The 19,614-nt window shown below is 48.5% G+C and overlaps 1 protein-coding gene across 2 annotated transcripts in view; it reads right to left on the reverse strand.

The window, feature by feature from the left end:
• Positions 1 to 810: 810 nt before the first annotated feature.
• Ctnnbl1 (catenin, beta like 1) overlaps positions 811 to 19,614 on the reverse strand; it is a 166,470-nt gene continuing 147,666 nt past the window's right edge. Inside the window, exons 14-16 of one of the 2 annotated variants that reach the window (XM_005392553.2) lie at positions 11,581 to 11,718; positions 11,286 to 11,358; positions 811 to 1,005 (exon numbers count right to left, since the gene is read on the reverse strand). In XM_005392553.2, the coding sequence (XP_005392610.1) occupies positions 917 to 1,005; positions 11,286 to 11,358; positions 11,581 to 11,718 (300 nt within the window). In that variant the 3' untranslated portion in view covers positions 811 to 916. Of the gene's footprint in view, positions 1,006 to 7,967; positions 8,214 to 11,285; positions 11,359 to 11,580; positions 11,719 to 19,614 lie in introns of those variants that run through there. The other variant, XM_005392554.2, reaches the window with a different exon arrangement.

The raw sequence follows: 19,614 nt of genomic DNA on the forward strand, positions 1-19,614 counted from the left end.
CACAGGGAGACTCAGAGAGGTGGAAGCCACACACACAAGGTGCTATGCTGGTGGATGGCCACTAGGGATTCACACCCAAGGCCTTCCTACCTAAAGCAGTGGCTCTCACCTCCGCTTGGAATCCTGCAGGAGCTTAAAACACTATTAGTGCCACGGCCACACCAAGGTTCTGTCCTCTCTGACCTGTGGGGATACATTCCAAGACCCCCATGAATGCCTGTGATAGTGACTAGAACTGAGCCCCCGTGTACACGGTTTCTCTGTACCAGTGACCTGTGATGAAATCTAATTTATACATTAAACATAGTGACGGATTAATAACAGAGTGATTATAACGAGGTACTGTAATATGTGACTGTAGCTTCTTTCTCAAAACACCTCATTGTGCCATGCCCACCCTTCGTGTGACAATGTGAGATGACACAATGCCTGTTTGATCCGTGAGGAAATGATAATCATCAGAAACTGCAGATGGGGCCGCAGAATATCCGTAATCGTCTGGGGCCCCATACCATGTGAATCTAATATGCAGCCGGCCTCCTATAGGGGCTCAGGCCCAAGGCCAGGTGCCTCGTGTCACACACCTGGCCCTATCATGTCACCCCTGGAAGCCTGAGGAGGTTCACAGGCCATGCCCACCCACTTCCCAAGACACACGCCAGGGAACCCACAGTGGTGGTGCTACCACGCTGCGCTGAGCCTGTTGCAGGCGGAGTGAGGCAAATGCTGGCCTTCCCGTGTGCAGCGGACACAGCCACGACAGTGCGGGGGAGGCGAGAGGGGCTGCTGTGCCACAAAGACCGCCAGCCCTGTGTTACCAAAACTAGCTTTAATTTATCTGGAGCCACACAGAGCTGCACAAGAACAGTTTGTGGGAGAGAAGCTGGGAGAGGCCGCAGTGCAGGGGCGACGGCCCTTAGAAGTTCTCCAGCAGGCCCAGGATGCGCTTCTGCTCCGTCTCGCGGAACTCCGGACTGCGGCCGTCCCCGATGTTCTCTGCGTACTCTAGGGAGACAAGCACAAGATGAGGGGGGATCCAAGCATGCAGCCCACTGAAGCTGTGACCCTGCACACTGAGCAAGTCCTAGTTCCCGGTGAGGCATGGGCTGCCCTCACGCTGGGGGCAGTGCCCAGGGCAGCAGGTGTGGCTGGGCTCCTCGCTCACGCCTGGGAAGCCTCAGCGGAAAGGGCTGGTGCTCTTCTGTTCCTGTGCTCAGGCTCTGCCCCCTTCCTCACCCCTCATTCCCTCCCTCCCCAGACTTCTGTTGAAACCCATTCCCCACTCAGCAGGATTAAACCCTCTCAAGAGGGCCCCCGGGAACTAGCTGGGCCCATCACCAAAGGCCAGCACTTTGAACTTCCCAGCCTTCAGAACTGTAAGGAAATAAGTTTCTGTTCTTTATAAATTACCCAGGCTCAAGTCTTTTGTTATAGTGGCACAAATAGGCCAGGATGGATGACTACAGGGCAAGCGCTGCTCTAGGCCTGTGGTTCTCAGCGTGGGTCCCCAACCAGTGGCACCAGCATCTCATGAGAGCTTTACTAAAGCACACGTTCTTGGCCCCACTCGGCTGCAGCCTGGGTTTTACCAAGTCCTCCAGGCAACGCCGATGCACACTCGGGTGGGAGAAGCAGTAGCTGCAGCAATGGGAATACAGTAATAAGCAAAACAGAAATCTCTGCTTGTGCACAGCCTGCTTCCCACTGAGGGTAACAAACACCACGTACACAGAACACACAGGGTGGCTGCTGAAGCTGTGGGGAGAGGGGTGCTTGCACATCCCTTCAGGAAGTGAGTGTGGGGCGATCTGGGTAGGAGGACACGAGGCCTGTGGTGCCGGGCTCTGAGGAACAGCAAGGAGGTCAGCGCGGCCAGAGCCCAGGCAGGGAAAAGGGCAGTGTCCAGATCGTGTGGGGCCTTGGGCTGCTGTAAGGACTTTGGCCTTTTCCTCATGACAGAAGGGGTTCTGGGCAGAGCAGTGAAAGGATCTGATCTTTGGCAGCTGTGTGGGAAACCCCTGTGGGGTGAGGGGGTGAGAAGCCTTCAACAGGACTGACTTAGGGACAGACTGAGGACGGTGAGAGAAAGATGCAGATGCTGCAATCGCCAAGAACACAAGAGTAGTGGGAAAGTGAGAGTGAGCCCGGGAACAGGTGTCTGCACCACAAGGCAGGGCTGTGGGTGGCACAGGAGGAGGGAGGAAGAGAGCACAGTCCGGAGGGGTCAGGGAGAGGCACGGAAGCCTCCTGGTCTCCAGTGGGAGGAGGGATGCGGAGAGCAGGGCATATGGGGAGGCGGGAGGAGCTCTCGCGAGAAGGGGAAGATGAGACCAGACTGACAGGGGAGACACCGTTGGAGAGTTTTAAGGGGCTGAGCAGGTTCTTGTTTGCCTTGCTGTCCCAGCAGTTAGTACTATTCCATATCATCCTCATACGGACCCCCAAATAAAGCATCCCCCACTTCAGGAGCTAGGGAGGAGTGAGCAAGAGGCCCTGGCTCACTTGGTGACTCCCGGGGCAGGTATAAAGACGCTGGTGGGAGGGGTTCTCCCCGCTGCCCCTGACTCACAATCCTAAAGGGCCGTGGGTGCGCTCTTCTGAAAGTGAGTGCAAGGTTCCCGACAAATAACAGATGTTCAAGAAACATTAGTTTCCTCCTGGATCCTCCTACACGCAGACTGGCAGTGTCACTTGAGGAAATCCCACTCGTCCTTGCAGGCCATCTCAAGAGGTGTCTTCGCTGAGCCACACATGGGCCTGACTTCTGGACCTCCTCTGCTTGTCCCCTCTCTCAAAGGTCCGCGCTTCGGCCTCACTCAGCTACATTCCCAGCAGAGCCTGGCTGAGGCCACTTGGCAGCAGGCGTGGTGAATTCGTTCTCTGCCTACATTTCTGTCCCATGGACTCTTGCTGGCCTAGCATAGGACCGAACAACAAGAACTCTAGGGTATGAAGCTTCTGCATAATAAAACATCTGCTGATGGAGATCAGACAGAAACTGGGGAGAGAGAAGTGTGCCCCCCCAAACGATTTTGTTCCTGCTACTTCTTCGTTTCTCCTCCTTCCTCTTTATTACTTTGGACGTGTGCTGGAAAGTGGGATTTGGGATTTAGACATGTGCCAGCTGTGTGTCTTCCCCTCGGAAATCATTCTCCTCTGTTAGGCCCATCCATCACATCTATCAGCAAATGACTGTGATGCCTCCTACTGCAGCCCCATGGTTACAGAGGGGGCCAGGTGACGGGAGAGCAGGAGTGGAGCCTCGGGAGCGGCTCTGGGCTGTGTGTAAGTGGTATCTCTTACTCACTCGCGAGTGATAGCATCGCTGTCCCAGGAGAGAGAGAAATGACCATCAGAGCATTTAATACCCCCAGAGGCACGGTCTGGAAGTAGGAGTCTTAATGGATTGAACTAACACTTTGCTCTCCTAATGTCTTCTCAGACCCAGGAGCGGGGGACGTAGAGAAAGTCAGATCCTCTGAGGCAGTGATTTTCCAACAGTAAAGCCCGCTTCCCCAGAGGGACCTAATCTTGGGATGCACAAAGAGGAGGAAACCAGTCTCTATCAGTCTCCTTGCTGAACGCCCTCCGCCAAGGCCTGGGAAGAACATGTGTCTCCCTGTTCACAGCACCAACCTCTGGGCGTCTCCACAGTCAGTCAGGCCATGGGGAGCAGGACGGCCTGTTCTCAGAGGTGAGTGTCGCACAGGGTGTGGGGGAACAGGAGGAGCTGCCTGTGTGCTGGGCACTACAGATGCTCCTCACTTAATTTCTGCAGCAAGAGGTGAGGCAGACAACACTATCCCTGCTCACAGCAAAGGAAGCTGAGCTACCAGAGACTGAGGAGACTTGCCCTATGTCTAGGCTGGGAGAAGAGCTGGAATTCAAACCCAGAACCTGTGTGAGCAGTGGAAAAGGGCACCCCAAAGCCACTGGGGTGGGGCTGGTCCCTGCAGTGGCATCCTCTTACCTGTGCAATATCTCATCTTGCCTGCTTCCCACCTGGGCAAACTCCTGCTCTGGAGCACCTCAAAGCAGCCCAGCCTGTGAGCATGGGACTGCAATGTCCTCATCTAGGTCGGACCCTAGGGGCACTGTAGTGGGTAAAGGGGTTTTAGTGGCTGGGCAGACGTGTGGTGGTTTGGCGGGGGCCACACTCTTAGTCAGGTCACTGAATATCAGAGCTGGCACGGCTCTCAGAAAATGGACTGTTAGCTGGGTGTGGTGAGGCAGCAAGATTACAAGGTTGAGCCCAGCCTACATAACTTAGTGAGACCCTATATAAAAAAATACAAAAAAGGACTGGGAATGTAGCTCAATGGGAGGGCCTGGGTTCAATCCCCAGTACCGCCAAAAAGAGGCCTGTAACCCCAAGGAGGCAGGTATGCATCCAGCCAGTCACCAAGCAAAGCCGAAAGCAGGTCTATGACCTAACCTGGTGCTCCTTCACAGCCCCTACAACCTACACCAGCAGTGCAGTCCACCCCTCGCCCTCCACCCACCCCTCCTCTGGGCTCAGTCTTCGTTTCTAGAGGAGAGCTCTGTTTGGAGTGTTGTATCTTGGTGGTACCAGCTACCTCTGGTTATTATAGTTTCTGCAGCAGTTTATAAATATTGAACAGATTCCTCCCAGAGGTCTTGGGGAAGACTTCTCTTTGCTGTGTGTGTGTGTGTGTGTGTGTGTGTGTGTGTGTGTGTGAGAGAGAGAGAGAGAGAGAGAGAGAGAGAGAGAGAGAGACAGAGAGAGAGAGAGAGAGACAGAGAGAGAGAGAGAGGAGAAAGAGATGCTACAGGGTGGGGGAGAGAGAGTAAGAGGGATGAGGGGAGATGGAGAGGAGGCCAAGGATGAGGCGGGCTAGAGAGTGAGGAAGATGGCACACACATCAACTCCGCCTCTCTACTTCTCCAGCATTTTCAAATACTCTTATAATAAAGCCTTTGATGGAGCTCAAAAACAGGCAGTAGTGCTGAACGCATAAATATTAAAGCAAACTTTAGATAGGAGGTTTACTATTCAGACATGGAATACAAGCTGTTCTGTTTATGTTAAGAGGGAACAGGAGGGGACATAGGGGCTGGTGACAGGAGAACTGTCTTCCAGGGCAGGGACCTGGACCAAAAGTCATAGCCTGGGTCAGACCCCTGAACCCGAGGTCTTAAAGGCTCACCCTTTACAAAGGGCAGGAGGAAGAGCTGGGGAAGGAAGAGCAATGCCAGTATATCTGCACTAAAAACCCAGACGACATACAAAGACCCACAAAATACAAACAGGAAAGGACAATCCAGCAGGCCCTTAACAACAACAATGAACTTGCAAGATTTAAAGGTTACACTCTCTAGGAGGAGAATATTTTGCCAGGCTGTGGGGTATAATTCCATCTGGGCTGTCCTTCAAATGAAATGTACTTAAAGGAGCAGGAACTTTTGCTCTCGGTGCAAACAGGCACATGTTCCCACAGTGCCCACTGACACACACCCACCCTCAAGGCCTCCAGGAGTATGGCCTGGATGCCAATCTACAGGCAGTGCCCAGGCAAGGAAGGAAGGTCACTCCATTTACTAAGCAAGTACTTGGTCCCGGGCACCCAACTATATTTCCAACCGCAGAACATTCCTGAACAAGACAGTATTTATTGCTTCTTCACAGAGAGGAAAGTCAATCCTCAACTATGGTATCTACTAACTTGCCAAAGGTACAGAGAAACTGTTGCTGGTTGGTGGATCCCTGTTCCACTAGTGGATTATCCTGGACACTCATCTCAGTGACACAGATAGTTATCCCTGTCTGGCTCTTGCCAGGTCCAGCCAACCGGTAAGCACCCTACATGCAGTAGCTCAGCTATTCTCACCATGGCCTTTTGCAGGCAGATGCTGCAGCTTAGTGAGGGCAGGTAGCTGGCCTAGGGTAGTGGTGGCAAGCCTATGGCATGTGTGCCACAGAGGGCTGTGTCACTGAAAGTTCTAAAAGATCTGCCATCACCGTCCTAGGGTCACACAGCTAGGAAGTGCGAGGGTGTAGACTGGAGTCCAGGCCCCCTCCTGGCAGACTCCATCACCGGTAGTTGGTTCTCAAAAGATATCCTTCCCTCCGTCCTCCACACACCACCTCACTAAGGCAGCATTTCCTGGGAGCTCCCTTCAGAGAACTGTGGCAGTGATCTTTCCCTGTCTCCAAAGGCCTGTGGCCAGTTATTTGGAGCAAGGCACACACACCCCATCATGTCAATAAGAGATCAATTCTCTCAGCTTCTGCAACTTTAAAATCAGAGGCAAGGCTGGGGTTACCAAGAACCCCACAGTGATACGGAAATATGTTTGTGAGTTTCCAAGAGGAGATTTCACGCCATAAAGAATACACGCACACCAAAGAGCCACGGGCCAGTTTCTGAAAGCACTGGGAAGTTCTGGCTCATTCTTTTCACCTTCCACTGAAAGGGTTGTGAATCAGCGGTCCTCTGTGCTTTCTCTGCAAACACCTGTACTGCTTCCGGGCACCTGTGTGGTCTCCTAACAACTGTCCCTAGTGGAATACACATTTAGGAGACCCGCTAGGGGTTTCCACCATAACCCTAGGCACAGCTGTTTCTACTAAGAAGTGCTCCCACATCACAGTTCCTATGTCACATCCAAGGAGATGGCACGGACTTATGTATGTTCACATCTACCTATGGCGTCATTCACGGGCCTCCTGAAGCCACCTTCTTCCTTAGGGCCATTAAAGTCAGAGAGACACCAAATCGAATGGAGGCTACCAGGAAATGCAGGGAGTGGGAAATGGAGTTGGTGCTAATGGGTCTAGAGTTTCAGTTTTACAAGATGAAAAAAGTTCTGTGAGTAGACAGTGGTGATGGCTGCAATGGTTAAAATGGTGAATTTCATGTAACATGTTACCATAACTAAAAAAAAAAAAAAAAAAAAGACAGCCCCTCTTCTGTCCAGCCTCCCTGGGGTTCCAGCTCCTCTTAGCTCAAGTCACATGAGGGGACTGTTAAGTCCTTTGGGGACAGAGTCTCCTAAGTGTGTCTCACTCATCTCAGGAGCCCACCTAGGCCCCTGTGATGCTTGCTAGTGTGTGTTCCACTTAGGTGGACGCCTTGGAGTTTCTTTTCCTTCTTTAGAGCCTACAGACCTGCATGAGCCGATCGACACAGCTGGACCTTTCTTTTGTACAAGATAGAAAAGTTCTGCTGTGTATAGTTCTGTCTGCGTTTGAACCTGGTTTCTTACACCACTAGTGATGTGCGTGATGCCACTTCACTTCAGGGAGTCTCCATTTCCTTATCTGCAAATGGAGATCATCCTGCTTTCTAGGGTTGCTGGAGGATCAGAGATAATGGACATGAAAGCCTGCTACACAGCAGGTGCTCATTCTACTGGTGGGGTCCTAGATTTTGGGATTAACAGAGAGAAGCCTGGGCCCCCACCTACCATGCTCCCTACTCAGCAGTGACTGAGTGCTGCTCTGTGCCAGGCACCAGTGAGATAAATCAGGAAGACCAGCGCTGTCCTCGTGGTGGAGCCCCTGGACTGCACTGCCCTTCTCTGTGTGGATTTCTCAGTCCTTGGACCCTGGTTCTGATGAGACCCCAGTCCTCAGGCCCAGAGCAGCCGCCTGTTCTGGGACAGACTGCAAATAAGCAGTCTGCAGGAAGGGAGACTTTAATGAGCCATCAATTATTCCTGCTCTCTTGGCACCCCCAACAGTAAAGGAGGCGGGGTGGGGTGGTGGTGGTGGGAAACCAGGAGAAAGGGGGCTGAGAACCCTGGAAAATGTCCCCTGCTGGGCTTGCCTCATCAGCGTTTTCCTGAGACCTCCAGGGATACATCAGCTGTCATTTTGCCGCAAAACTTAGGAAATATGTAGGCCATAAAATCAAAGAAAAAAGCTTGCATCTAATTAGTATGGTAAAAAAATAAAAAAAGGGAAGCAACCCAAACTGAAAAACAGAATTAAAATCAAAGAGGACAGGCTGATGAGCTAGTTGTTTTATGAGGCTTTGTTTCTTTCAGACTTTTTGATGGAAGGAAGGGTGGGGGAGGGGAAGGAGCAGATGGGCTTGGAAGAGGAGCTGCAGAGCCCAGCTCCAACCCCACTCCAGCCTCGCCCCTCTGACCTTGACACTGAGGGTCCTTACTGTGCTGTGTTCAGGGGCTGAACTCAGAGGCAGCCACTCTGCAAAGGCTCCAGCTTCCTCTGGTGAGTCAGGGCAGGGCTGTGTCAACAGAAGGAGGCAAGAATCTTTTATTTTAAGTCTCCATCTGTACAGAATTCTTTCACGTTGAAGGCCTCAGCAAGCTGAGCAATGGTGTTCAGTTCCCTGGCTTTCAATATCGCCTCCACATCAGTGACTTCCAGTGCCCCAACTAGCATCTCTCCTGGGCTCTAGGAGGATGTTCACGGCTGCTGGCCAACAAAGGAATCCAGGTCACTACCTGTAGCCCAAACTCACTGTACACCTCACAGAACTCACAAGCCCTGCCTGGCAACACCCCTACCCTACCCAGTGCTTCAGCCACGTCCCTGTTCCACCAAGGCCACTGAATCCTGTCTGCCTCTAGACCTCTGTTCCTCTGTCTGCGATGTGCTTCTCCCTTAAACAGCCTCCCCTGGATACCATTCTAGCCGCTCCCTCCTCTACCTCCACTGCTGCTTGCCTGCTGCCCCTGAGCACACTGTTCACAACTCTAACGTAGCACTTAGCATGCTGCAATTACTAGACTGTGAACGCTGCAAGGATGGGGATCTCATTTAGTCATTCCCAAATCTCATACACAGGATGCTGATCCCGGCCCTGAGCAATGTCAGCTGAGTGGTCACTGGGCTGGGCATTCCATTCTGCCTGAACGATGGTGGGCCAATGATACAGCCATGCCCCCAGAAGACTGTAACCCCATGGAGGCAGGTGCCGGCGACACCTGCGAAGCTCAGGACCTGGCAGCCCACCTGGCTAGCCCTGAGAAATCTCAAGAAACATCTGCCAAGTTTTAAACTCATACAAGAGGATTTAATTCAACAATATTTAAAACATTTATTGGTTCCATTATAAGCCTGACTGCTCTAGGAGCTGAGGAGACATGTGATCAAGGCAGACAAAGTCCCTACATCAGAGAGCTTACATTTTAATGTATGAGAGAACAAATGAGTAAACAAACACATAAATAAAAACAATTATAGATTGTGATGAGGGCTCAGAAGGAAATCAACAGGGTGCTAGGACGGGAATAGCAGATGGAGAAGAGCAGAAAGCTTCGAATGGGGTTTGCAGGCAGAGGTAGTGGGACTACCTGAAGGACCAGCCGCAAAGGGCACTGGGAGAAAACTGCAGAGCTGGGCTCAGGTGGGGAGAACCCGTATGAAGTCTGCACAGAGGCAAAGGAGGAGCAGGGAGGCAGCACTGCTCAGGCTGCTCCCCTGCTCTGGCGTGTGGTTTCCTGCCCAGACCCAGGTCAACAAAACAAAAACCCATCTGCTTGGGTCCTCATGGCTACCAGAGTCAGCTCCTCACACAGGGAGTTCTGAACACCCGTAGGTATGCAAAGCAGGGTTTGAAAAAGAAAACACCCACCTACTATGCATCAGCACCTGCTAAAGACACTCTCCTTCTTGGAGGATCACTGTTTTGATTACAGGGATAGAGGCGTAGGGAGAAGCCTAAATGGAAGACAGCAGAGATGCGAGTAATAAAAAGTTCTAATTGAACATGTGGGCGTTGGAAGTAAATGCCATTTAAAGGCTGGAGCTGCAAATCACTGCAGCTACACCTTAGGGAGGTGGAGGAATGACACGCTAGCAGAATTCACGTGGATCTGTCACAGACTACAAGGGAAAGGCCAGGGTTGCATGGGGGAGGCAAGATGTAGGGCCAAAGTCATCACTAAGTCCCCTTTACATTCCCCTTTATCTCAGGAGAAAACAGCAGATTCTAAGGCCTTATATTCTCCATCTACGAAATGGGCACAATGGATGCCACAGCCCCTGCCTGTGAGAGCTATCCTGGGTGGCTGATTTCCATCTGAGCCTTCACTTACACTATTTGCTTCTGGAATGGCCCTGTCACCGCCCTGCAGATCAGTTCAGTGCCATTTCTTGTGCAAGACTTCCCACAGGACGTTAGCATTGCTTCACTGATGATAATGATGAAGGTGATTATCACAATATTTCTGAATACTCACACTAGTTAGTACTACTGTGAGCGTCTTTTGGGCAGACTGTTTCCTGGACACTCTCTCAATCATCTCATTCGACCCTATGGGCCATTCTGTGAGGCCCAGGGCACCCGGGCCTTCTGCCTGAGGCCCCACAGCAAAAGCAAGGTTGAGTACAGACTTGGAGCTGGCCCCAGGTCCCTACTTCACTTTGCTATGTGTATGGTTCACTTTCACTTTTTTTCTCACACCTGCAAGGGGGACTATGGACAACTGGCAAGCGAACCCCAAGTGAGTCTAGCCCAACCCCTCAGCTTAGAAATTGGCAAAACAAAGGCCAGAGAGGCAAATGGATCTGTGTGTAGTTACCCAGTCCATCTTCAGTCTCTGAACTTTGGGGCACCCAGGACTGTAACACCCAACATAGGCCTCCACCTACCATGTGTATCCCAAGTGGCCTGAGAGCAGGGCTGCATCCCAAGCTCAGTACAGAGGCCCTGCCTCATGATGGAGGCTTGCTCCCCCACTGGAGACCTCCTGAGCCACTCTAGCTTGGGCAGGTCCAGCCAAAGATCTAATAGCATTAGGACTCCAAGGGGTGGGTGGGGAAGGAGGGAAACATAGCCTCCTCACCACATGCCAAGCAAGGCCTACCATAACCTTTGCATGATTTCTTCTTTTTCACAGGGAAATCAATGAACTTGATCGTGCTCACACAGCTGGGGGCAGGGCAAGCACCGGAGGACAGGCTTGCTCTTTCTGCACTGCCTTGGGTTCATGGCTTTCCGGATTGCATGATTTCACTGATTACTTGTCATGTCCTTGTTTTCTTTCCTTCTATAAGCAGTTAGAAGCTAGATTTTTTGTTTTCCCTTTAAATTTTTTTTTCATTTTTAACAAATATTTCTAAGCCTTAATGCTGCTTATTTAAATTCTAGTATTGGAGGGTCAGAGGCAGAGAATAACTAGGTTAGTCTTCAGTATTCTGACAAAGGTGACCTGGACACACAGTGAACTGGAAGACACACTTACGCTTTTCACGTAGAACACACTACACCAGACACCAGGGATGCTGCCAGACTCAGAAGTAAGCACCCTACAACTCCTGAGGCTGCAGACACAAGCAACACCAAACTCACCCTTGATGATATGCCTGACGATTTTGATGGAGCTTCCGCGCATGTTTAGGATCTGATGAACTCTCTGGCGAATCTAACAAAGGGAAAGAATGGAGAGAAGGAAAAAGGAACATTTGTTTTGACAGACCGGAATACAGCTTCTTGATTCACCTCATCCCGCTCCTGAAAAAGTGAGCCCACACAGAGTGAGGAAATTCCAGGAAGTGTGACTCATTTCTTTCCTTGAGAGTCTCTACAAAGCAGGTGGTCAGGAAGGAGGCAGAGAGGGACAGGTCCATGGGGAAGCCCCTCCTACCTGGGGGACATTGGCATTGCAGATCTCCGCCATGATGTAGCAGATGTGCTGAAGAACGAAGAGCCCCGCATCAAGGCGCCGGAGGTAGAACTCATCCTCCAACTCGTTGTCTATGATCTCTCCACGCCGGACTATGTCCTAGAAACAAACAAACATTCAGGGATATGAGCTGGTTAGTGAGCAGAGAGGCAAAGAACTGGTTTCTGGTCTGGCCACAAAATTTGAAGAAAACCTCATCATCCTGACTTGTTTCCCTCGCCCATGGCTCTGAAGGACCTTTCTTGAGCTCATCATTTTTTTTTTTTCCTAAGGAGAGATTTCTTTTATCTCACAAACCTCAATTTTGGGGGAGAAGAGAGGGACAGGGTCTTGCTATGTAGCCGAGGCTAGTCTTGAACTCATGATCCTGCTGCCTCAGCCTTTGGGTGCTGAGATTACAGCCCCATGCTACCCCATCCAGCTTGGTCTCCTCATTGTGAATGGAGTATAGAGGTCCCAAGAGTAAGGTTCAAAGCCCATTTATTTTCTATCTCATGAGTCAGGGCCAAAATGCTCTTGCCCACATACTTAACCTAAGAAAATATGCCGAAGGGACATATACTTCAACTTTGTATTGCTTCTGGTCTTTATTTTAATAAATGTTCAATCGACACATTAATTGCACATACTTATGGAGTACAGTATGGTACTTTGATACATGTGTACAAAGTAAAATGATCAAGTGAGGGTAATTACCATTTCCATTTCCTTAAAATTCATCATTTCTTCGTACAGGGAACCTTTGAACTCCTCTGTTCTAGTTCTTTCTTTACTCTGTGGTCTGTTCCTCCACAAATAACCTCTCCACCAGATACACATAAGTCTTTCCCTTTCAAGGCAAGTGAACAAAGGGGAGAAAGGTTCCCTTTTTCTGTAACTCTGTCTTGGAGCCCAGGTGGGACTGACAGGCACTCTACTACTGTACACACATCCCTTTGCTCAAGTCTTGTTGGGTGCAAAATGCTGCCACTTTCCCACTATATTTCATGAGTCCAACACCCCTCTACATTGAAGCTCTAATGGATGAAGGGAGTCTTTTCCCAATCCTTTATAACCCCAGACCTGTCAGACTTGTCCCCATCTCTCTTGTGGATTCTTTTTTAAAAACAACTTTATGGAGCTATGACTTACATATCACACAAATCACCCATTTAAATTGTATAATTTAGTGGCTTTTAGAATATTTAGAGTTGTGCAATCATCACTGCAATTTTATTTATTTTTTTGTGGTTACTAGGAATTGAACTCAGGACCTCATGCTTGCCAGGCAGATGCTGTGCCACTGAGTTAAAGCCCTGACCCATCACTGAAATTTTCGAATATTTTCTTTCCCACCACCCTCACTTAGTGGCCAGTAACACTTCTGCCCGGGAGCTCATCTCCATGCTTGGGCCCTTCCTGCCTTCCGGCTCAGGAACTCTGGCGTGTCTCTTAGGTCCAGTCCACTGCTAAGCTACCTGTACCACAAAGCCCTTCCTGATTATTTAAGCCCAACACTGCTCCTTGGAATTTCTGAGTGCACCTCAGGCAAGTCAGTCTGTCATGAGACCTCTCCTTGCAGTCACACTGACCTGCCCAGCGCCTACGCCCTTTATTTCAGGAAGGTGGACTGTGAGCTCAGGCAGGGCCTGAATTTGGTTTGACCCCAGCTCCATAAACTTCCATGAAGGAAATAAGAGAAAAAAGACAACTGTTTGGGGTTGTGAGGTCTCAGGAGTGAGAAATGGGGGGAATACACCTCAGTCTGCATGACACACACACAGGCCTAAGATGGCAGGTGCTTAGCCCATGCTTCTGATGACAAGGACCCATTTCTCAATTCCACTGGTATTTTTATGGCTATGGTTCCTTCTGACAATGTGGGTTCCTGTCACTGATGGAGCCCTTGGGACGCTGCTTTTCACTCTTCTGAACAAGAAAGGCTTAGCACTGTGGTCGTCAATCTCCAACAAGAACCCTTTGGAGACTACTCAGATGCGGATAATGCACTTCTTTATTTGCCCAGGAGGCCAGCCCGGAGCAACACAGGGCCACTTTTCATCTCGCCCCTAAAGGCCTGTCTATGAGGCAAAAAGGCTGCAGATTGCCAGGGCCTGCCCAGTCTGACCAATTACCACCGCTAATTCTTAGCTTCATTTAGTAGCAAATTCTTTGGTAATCTGGCAATCATGCTAATGTTCATGAGGCAGTCATGGAGCACTGGCCTGATGTCTGAGGAGTTTAAGAGAGAAAGGCTCTTTTGCTTCTCATTTACTCACTTATAACTGCAACTTCCTGCTCCAGAACACCTATGTGCTCAGCAGCTAGGGCACAAGAAGGAAAATTACTCCTGACTTTCACTGATGCAAAAAGCACTTGGCATTAAAACCTTGATTTCTACAGTGCTATAGAATTTACAGTGTTACTACACGTACATGTCCTTACTAGCAAATTTAAAGAGGGCAGTAAAGGGATTATTAATCCCATTGTACAAATTAGAAAACAAGGCCCAGAGAGGTGAAATTGCTCATAATTACATAATTACTAGTTATCATAATATGGACTCTCCTGGGGGCAGGACTCCTGTCTCATTCATCTCTGATGCAGAAAGGGGTAACAGCAGAATTTAGACCCTTGGCCCTACTAAGTGCCTAAGGGAAAGAGCACCTTCTTAAGTACTGAGCTAAGGCAGAAGAAAAAAATTAGAAAAAGGGAGAAAAGGGGAAGAGAAACCTTGGTCTTGGTCACCCGCGAGCTATCTGTCCAAGGAGGTTATAGAGACATAGGAAATAACCACAAGTAAATGGATTTAGCATACCTACAAGTTAAAAACTAATTATAAGTAGTAGGTACTGATTAGGGTGGACTGAATGTTAAGGTACCCTGGAAGAAAGATTTCGAAGCCCACGACGGGCAGAGACAGCAGGATGAATGTCTTGCAGGAATAGTCTCCCCTTTGTCTAAGCCCTCTGGGAACACGCTGCCGGCAGGTCGTACCTCCTGCTCACTAGTGCTCCTCCCCCCGCCCCACCTCCGGCCTTGGCACAAATGGGTCCTTTTCCTGGCCTTACTTTTTTCCTTTTAATGTTGGTACTCCCCATTTGGCATCATAATACGTTGAAAGTGTTAAATATGATGCTGCTCACAGAACTTTTCCTGAGATCCCCCAGCAGATACGATTTTTTGGTCTTTAAAATCCAACACCTTGGATTTGTACCTCTGTTACGCTACCTCCCGTGGCCTGCCTTGTACTAGCGAGTCAGAGTGAGTCAGTGGTCTGTCTCTTCCCAGTGTGGGTTTCCTGAAAGTCAAGAGGTGTGTTTTACTGATCTCTGTACCCTAGAAAGCACTTTGCATAGTGTTTTTTTTTTTTTTTTTTTGCTTAGCAGGCTTTAGGAAAGCATTTGTCAAACAGAATTTAAAAAATGCAAGCAGAGGCTCAAAACTATTCAATGAGTTGGGTGTGCTAAGTAATTCGGGTAGAAGAGGAAGCACCAGGAAACAGTACAGAGTGCCTTGTAGAGCGAGCTGATGGGAGCCTTGAATGCTGGCCAGCGACGTTAGATATGATGGGCTGCAGACTGTCAGGCAGCACTGTGCAGGAAAATGTCACGGATAAGGATATGCAAACAGCTATATGTTGGACACAGTGGTTTAAAGCATTGAGAGAATCACAGGCAGGCAGGGTGCAGAGCTGGGAGGCCACAGATCAGCCTATGTGAGAAGGTGCTCAGGGGGAGAACGGAAGGGGAAAAAGGAAGGGAAGAAAGGAAACTTCTAGAGGGTGCAAACATGGGATCCTGGAGTGGATTCATTCATTTATCCACCCAGTAAAGATTTCTAGAACACCTAACTGGGCCAGGTATTGTACGACAGCCTGGGACAGCAAAGACAAATAAAGCAGTCTACATAATCAGGGAGTTTACAGTCAGAAGAGGTTAACCAATAGGAACAGTTAGTTCTGGAAAAAAAAGCACTAACTAGTGATTATACAAGATTTCTCACCTGCACTGAGTGCCGTGGAGCCTAGCAGAATCTGTTGAGGGAGTCAGAAGAGTTCAAGGAATGAAGCCTTCGAGATAGAGTCTGAACAAGCCTCACAGGCTAAGAACAGTCCAAGCATAGGAAATAATGGTACCAAAAAGCCAACTCGGCTAGCTTGGAACAGCACAGCCGAACATCATATCACTAACAAGAACATTAGGAAGGAGCACGGGAGTACATTTTGCTTATCTAGCCTGGGTACTGGAAGAGAATGTCAGTTTTGATGGATTACTATATGAACCCTAACCCGCACATACAACATCCCATCACCCACCCACTGAAGAAGAACAGCTTATGTTCCCAAAGGCTGCTTCTGTGCCAGGTGCCAGCTGTGGTCGTCAGTGCTTCCTGTATATACTGGACTTCTCCCAGACAGAAGTTCTGACCCGGTGGGGAAGCGGACACCAGCTCAGGCAGGGCCACCTCCCAAGACTAGGGAGTGGTAGCACTGGCATTCCAACCCAGCGCTCTTTCCTGTGCTCTTTTCACTTTATGCCATGTGTGTGTGCAGACATTGATTGCAGTCTTGTCCCGAGAGCAAAGGAAGATATTAAAGAAGAGTGGCAGAAAGGCTCAAGAATGGAGCTGGGCAAAATTAAGTTTTTTTCACTAGGACAGAAGTGCCCCGGTGATTCTTCCTCTTTCACACTTTTCTCCACAAACTGACCTTTTAACTCTGCAGGACACACTATGCTCTCCAATTTCTCTGCTCTCTTCCAGAAAGGACAGACCCAGATCCAGAAGAACCATGTCAGATTCCATTTTCTCCACCTTTCCCTTAGAACTTCTCGGACACTGTTCGATTCTACATTCTACTTTAGACATATGGGCGTATGATTTGAAAGTGAAATTTTCAAATGCAGATCTAAGATACAACAACAGCTCATCTCCAAAAAAAGCATCAGCACTGCTTCGGTGAACACACAAAGATGAAACAGAGATTACCTTCTGAAGACCACGTTTCTGCCCTGACAGCTTTAGCAGCACCATAGAAACTGTGTGCAGTGAAGTTGACTGCTGTCAGGATAGCACCTTATCTAGCCTGTTACAACTCTGTGGCACGGAATATTTACTGCTGAATGAATCCAGGAGAGCTGAGCACAAATGCGTACTCACTGCTTAAAGGGAAATAAAAGAAGACTGTGTATCATTTTGATGGGAAAGAAGGAAGTGAGAAGTGTAGTCCCAGGTCTTTTAGGTACATCTTCTCAAGTCCTGGTCTGTTTTAATGGGAAGTGAGATGGTATCCAGTCATTATGAATGGATTAATACATTTCTGACTCCTTTTCTCAGTTTCCAAGACCCCAGATGAAAGTTGATCTTGAGATAAGGATATGATTTGGTTCCTCTAGTACATCTGTGTGATGAGGCTGAATCAGCATCTGAAAGAATGTCTAAGGGTGCCTGAAACTCCCAATCGGCTACTGGCACAACTCAACTCACAAATCTGGATGGGATTCAGGACTCTGGAGAAGTAATATAAAAGTTGTAAGAATTGAAAAGAAATTCATCACAAGGCTTCTCCTTGCCCTGTTCCTTCCCTTGTAAAAAACGTTATGAGACTGAAGAAGTCTGGGGCTGGCCATCGTGGCACATATCTGTGCTCCCAGCACTTGGGAGGCTGGTTCAGGAGGATTACAAGTTCTAGGCCAGCCTGGGCTACATAGGGAGTGCAAGGCCAGCCTGAACTACATAGCGACACCTTATCCCAAAAAAAAAAAAAAAAAAAAAAACACAAAAAACAAAAAGACAGACAAAGTCTGATCTCAAGTACTCTAATGGTTATGTGCCACTAATATACAAGTAAACTTGCTCCTCTAGTGCTAGGGAAGAACCAAATGACACCCACCTGACCAATGAGGCAGGTTCTAAAAGTAATTAAAGGACAGAGTCTGGAGTGGGGTAGGGTGGTGCATGTCTGTAATCCCAACACTCAGGAGGCTGGGGCAGGTGGATGGTCATGAATTTAAGGCCAGCCTGAACTACATAGTGAGACCCTGTCTCAAAAAAGTTAGGTTAGCTGGTCCAAGTGAGATCAAACTTGCAGCCCAACCTCCTTAGTACATGAACACTGAACTAACAGATTACAGATAACCTTTTCTAAAGAATGTTCCCAACCATTTGCTTTCTTTCCCTCTTAAAAAATCCTCTGACAGTGCCAGAAGCACTTCAGTTAGATAATGGAACTTCTTAGAACTCTGATGTGTAAATTCTACAAACCAGTTCTCTGCCAAAGTAGAACAGTGTACTAAGCAAACAGGATCAGAACCCAGCTCTGACACTAATTTCCTAGTGTCCTTAGACAAGTTAATCAACTTCTTTTGGCACTAGCTTCTTTTCTTGGAGATGAAAGCATGCAGTGGCCCAAGAAAGGCAAACGGGGTTCACTCTGAGTGCCACCTCAAACCCACAGCAGGGCTGCAGAGTACAATGTAGAAATGGGCTGTAAGGCCAAGGGAACTCAGTGGGGAAGAGCCCTGAAATTAATTAGCAATGCTGTGTTTGTTAGCTTCTGTTGCTGTGACCAAACACCTGGCACAAACACTGTAGGGGAGAGTTTATTTTGGCTCACAGTTTCACAGGTTTCTGTCCATGACTGACTGGCTGGCTTCAAGGCAGAAACACCATTGCAGAAAAGTGGTGGAGGGGAGCTGTTCACCCCACAGCAGCAGGAAGCAGAGAAAGAGAGAAAGGGAGGGGAGGGAGGAAGATGGGAGAGAGATACAGAGGTGGAGATACATAATCACTGGATTAATCCATTAATGAGCTGAGTGCCCCATGACCCAATCACCTTCCAAAATCCTACTTCTGAATGCATGAGCTTTCTGAAGGACATTCTTGACCCAAACTATAACAAATGCTTCCACTTACTATAGCAAGGGGTAGTAGCAGTGTATCTCACCTTTGTCTCCCTGATCTGGTACTCTACAAGTGTTCTTTTGGCTTTGGTCATCTGTGGCAAATCTAAGGCTGAGATCCCTTCATAACTAAATGTAATGGATTTCTGCTTGTTACACAGGCATATGTTGGATTTAAGCTGATGGCTGACAGTGGTCAGGACAGCCACTGCAAGAAGTAAGTCCAGTTGAAGGCATGCACCAATACTTCAACAGGAGGTGATGGTCAACAATGACAATTAGCTTATCCTGTCGCCAATAAATTAAACAGCTCAGTGACAAAGACATGGCCCCTGGATCAACTGTTACACTGGACAGGCCACTTAAAAACAATTTGGACATGCAAATCAAGTGTGCTTCAAATGGGAATGTGATTAACAGGGGATTAAACAGAAATTCCAAGAATCCAGTTGCCTTAAGTGTTATAAATACACCTCCGTTTAGAAAATCTCAGAGTGGAAACTCTCTATGTACCTTGAACTGTATTTGAAATAAGACAAGAGAGTTAAGATTTGAAGGAAGTCTTGCACAAATTAATTCATTCAACTATCACCTCTGAGGAGAGTGAAGGTGACTGCCTTCTTCATGAAATGATGACAGCGCAGCATCCACACGGTGATGTTCACTTTTCAAAGCAGGGCCCTGCATTAACCTCACTTGCAGTACACACCCTGAATCGGGTATGTACAACAAATACCATTTTCAGGTTTCACAGCTGGAAGAACTGAGATAGATGTCAGAGGACTGTCGTTGACTTTCAGTTGGAGACTTGAATGGGAAATGTTTCCCTAGTCCAAGGCCTTTTCTTGTAGTACTTTCACTTTGGTAAGTGATGGGCAGCAAAAGTATAATAACAGCAATAACATTTCCTGAGTCCTTAAGAAGCTACCAAGTACTGTACTAAGTACTTTTGTGGATTCCTCATGTTTCCTCCCAAAACCCACAACAGGTAAGAACTATTACTATTTCCATTTTTCAAGTGGGAAACTGAAGTTTAGAGAGACAAATCTCTCCTAAGGTCACAAAGCTCATGGTGGAGTAAGTGATACTGACTCACTTTCATAGTTCAAAGGAA

This window comes from Chinchilla lanigera, unplaced genomic scaffold (genome assembly GCF_000276665.1).
Source record: "Chinchilla lanigera isolate Chin_1 unplaced genomic scaffold, ChiLan1.0 scaffold00044, whole genome shotgun sequence".
In the NCBI taxonomy this organism is placed as follows: Eukaryota; Metazoa; Chordata; class Mammalia; order Rodentia; family Chinchillidae; genus Chinchilla; species Chinchilla lanigera.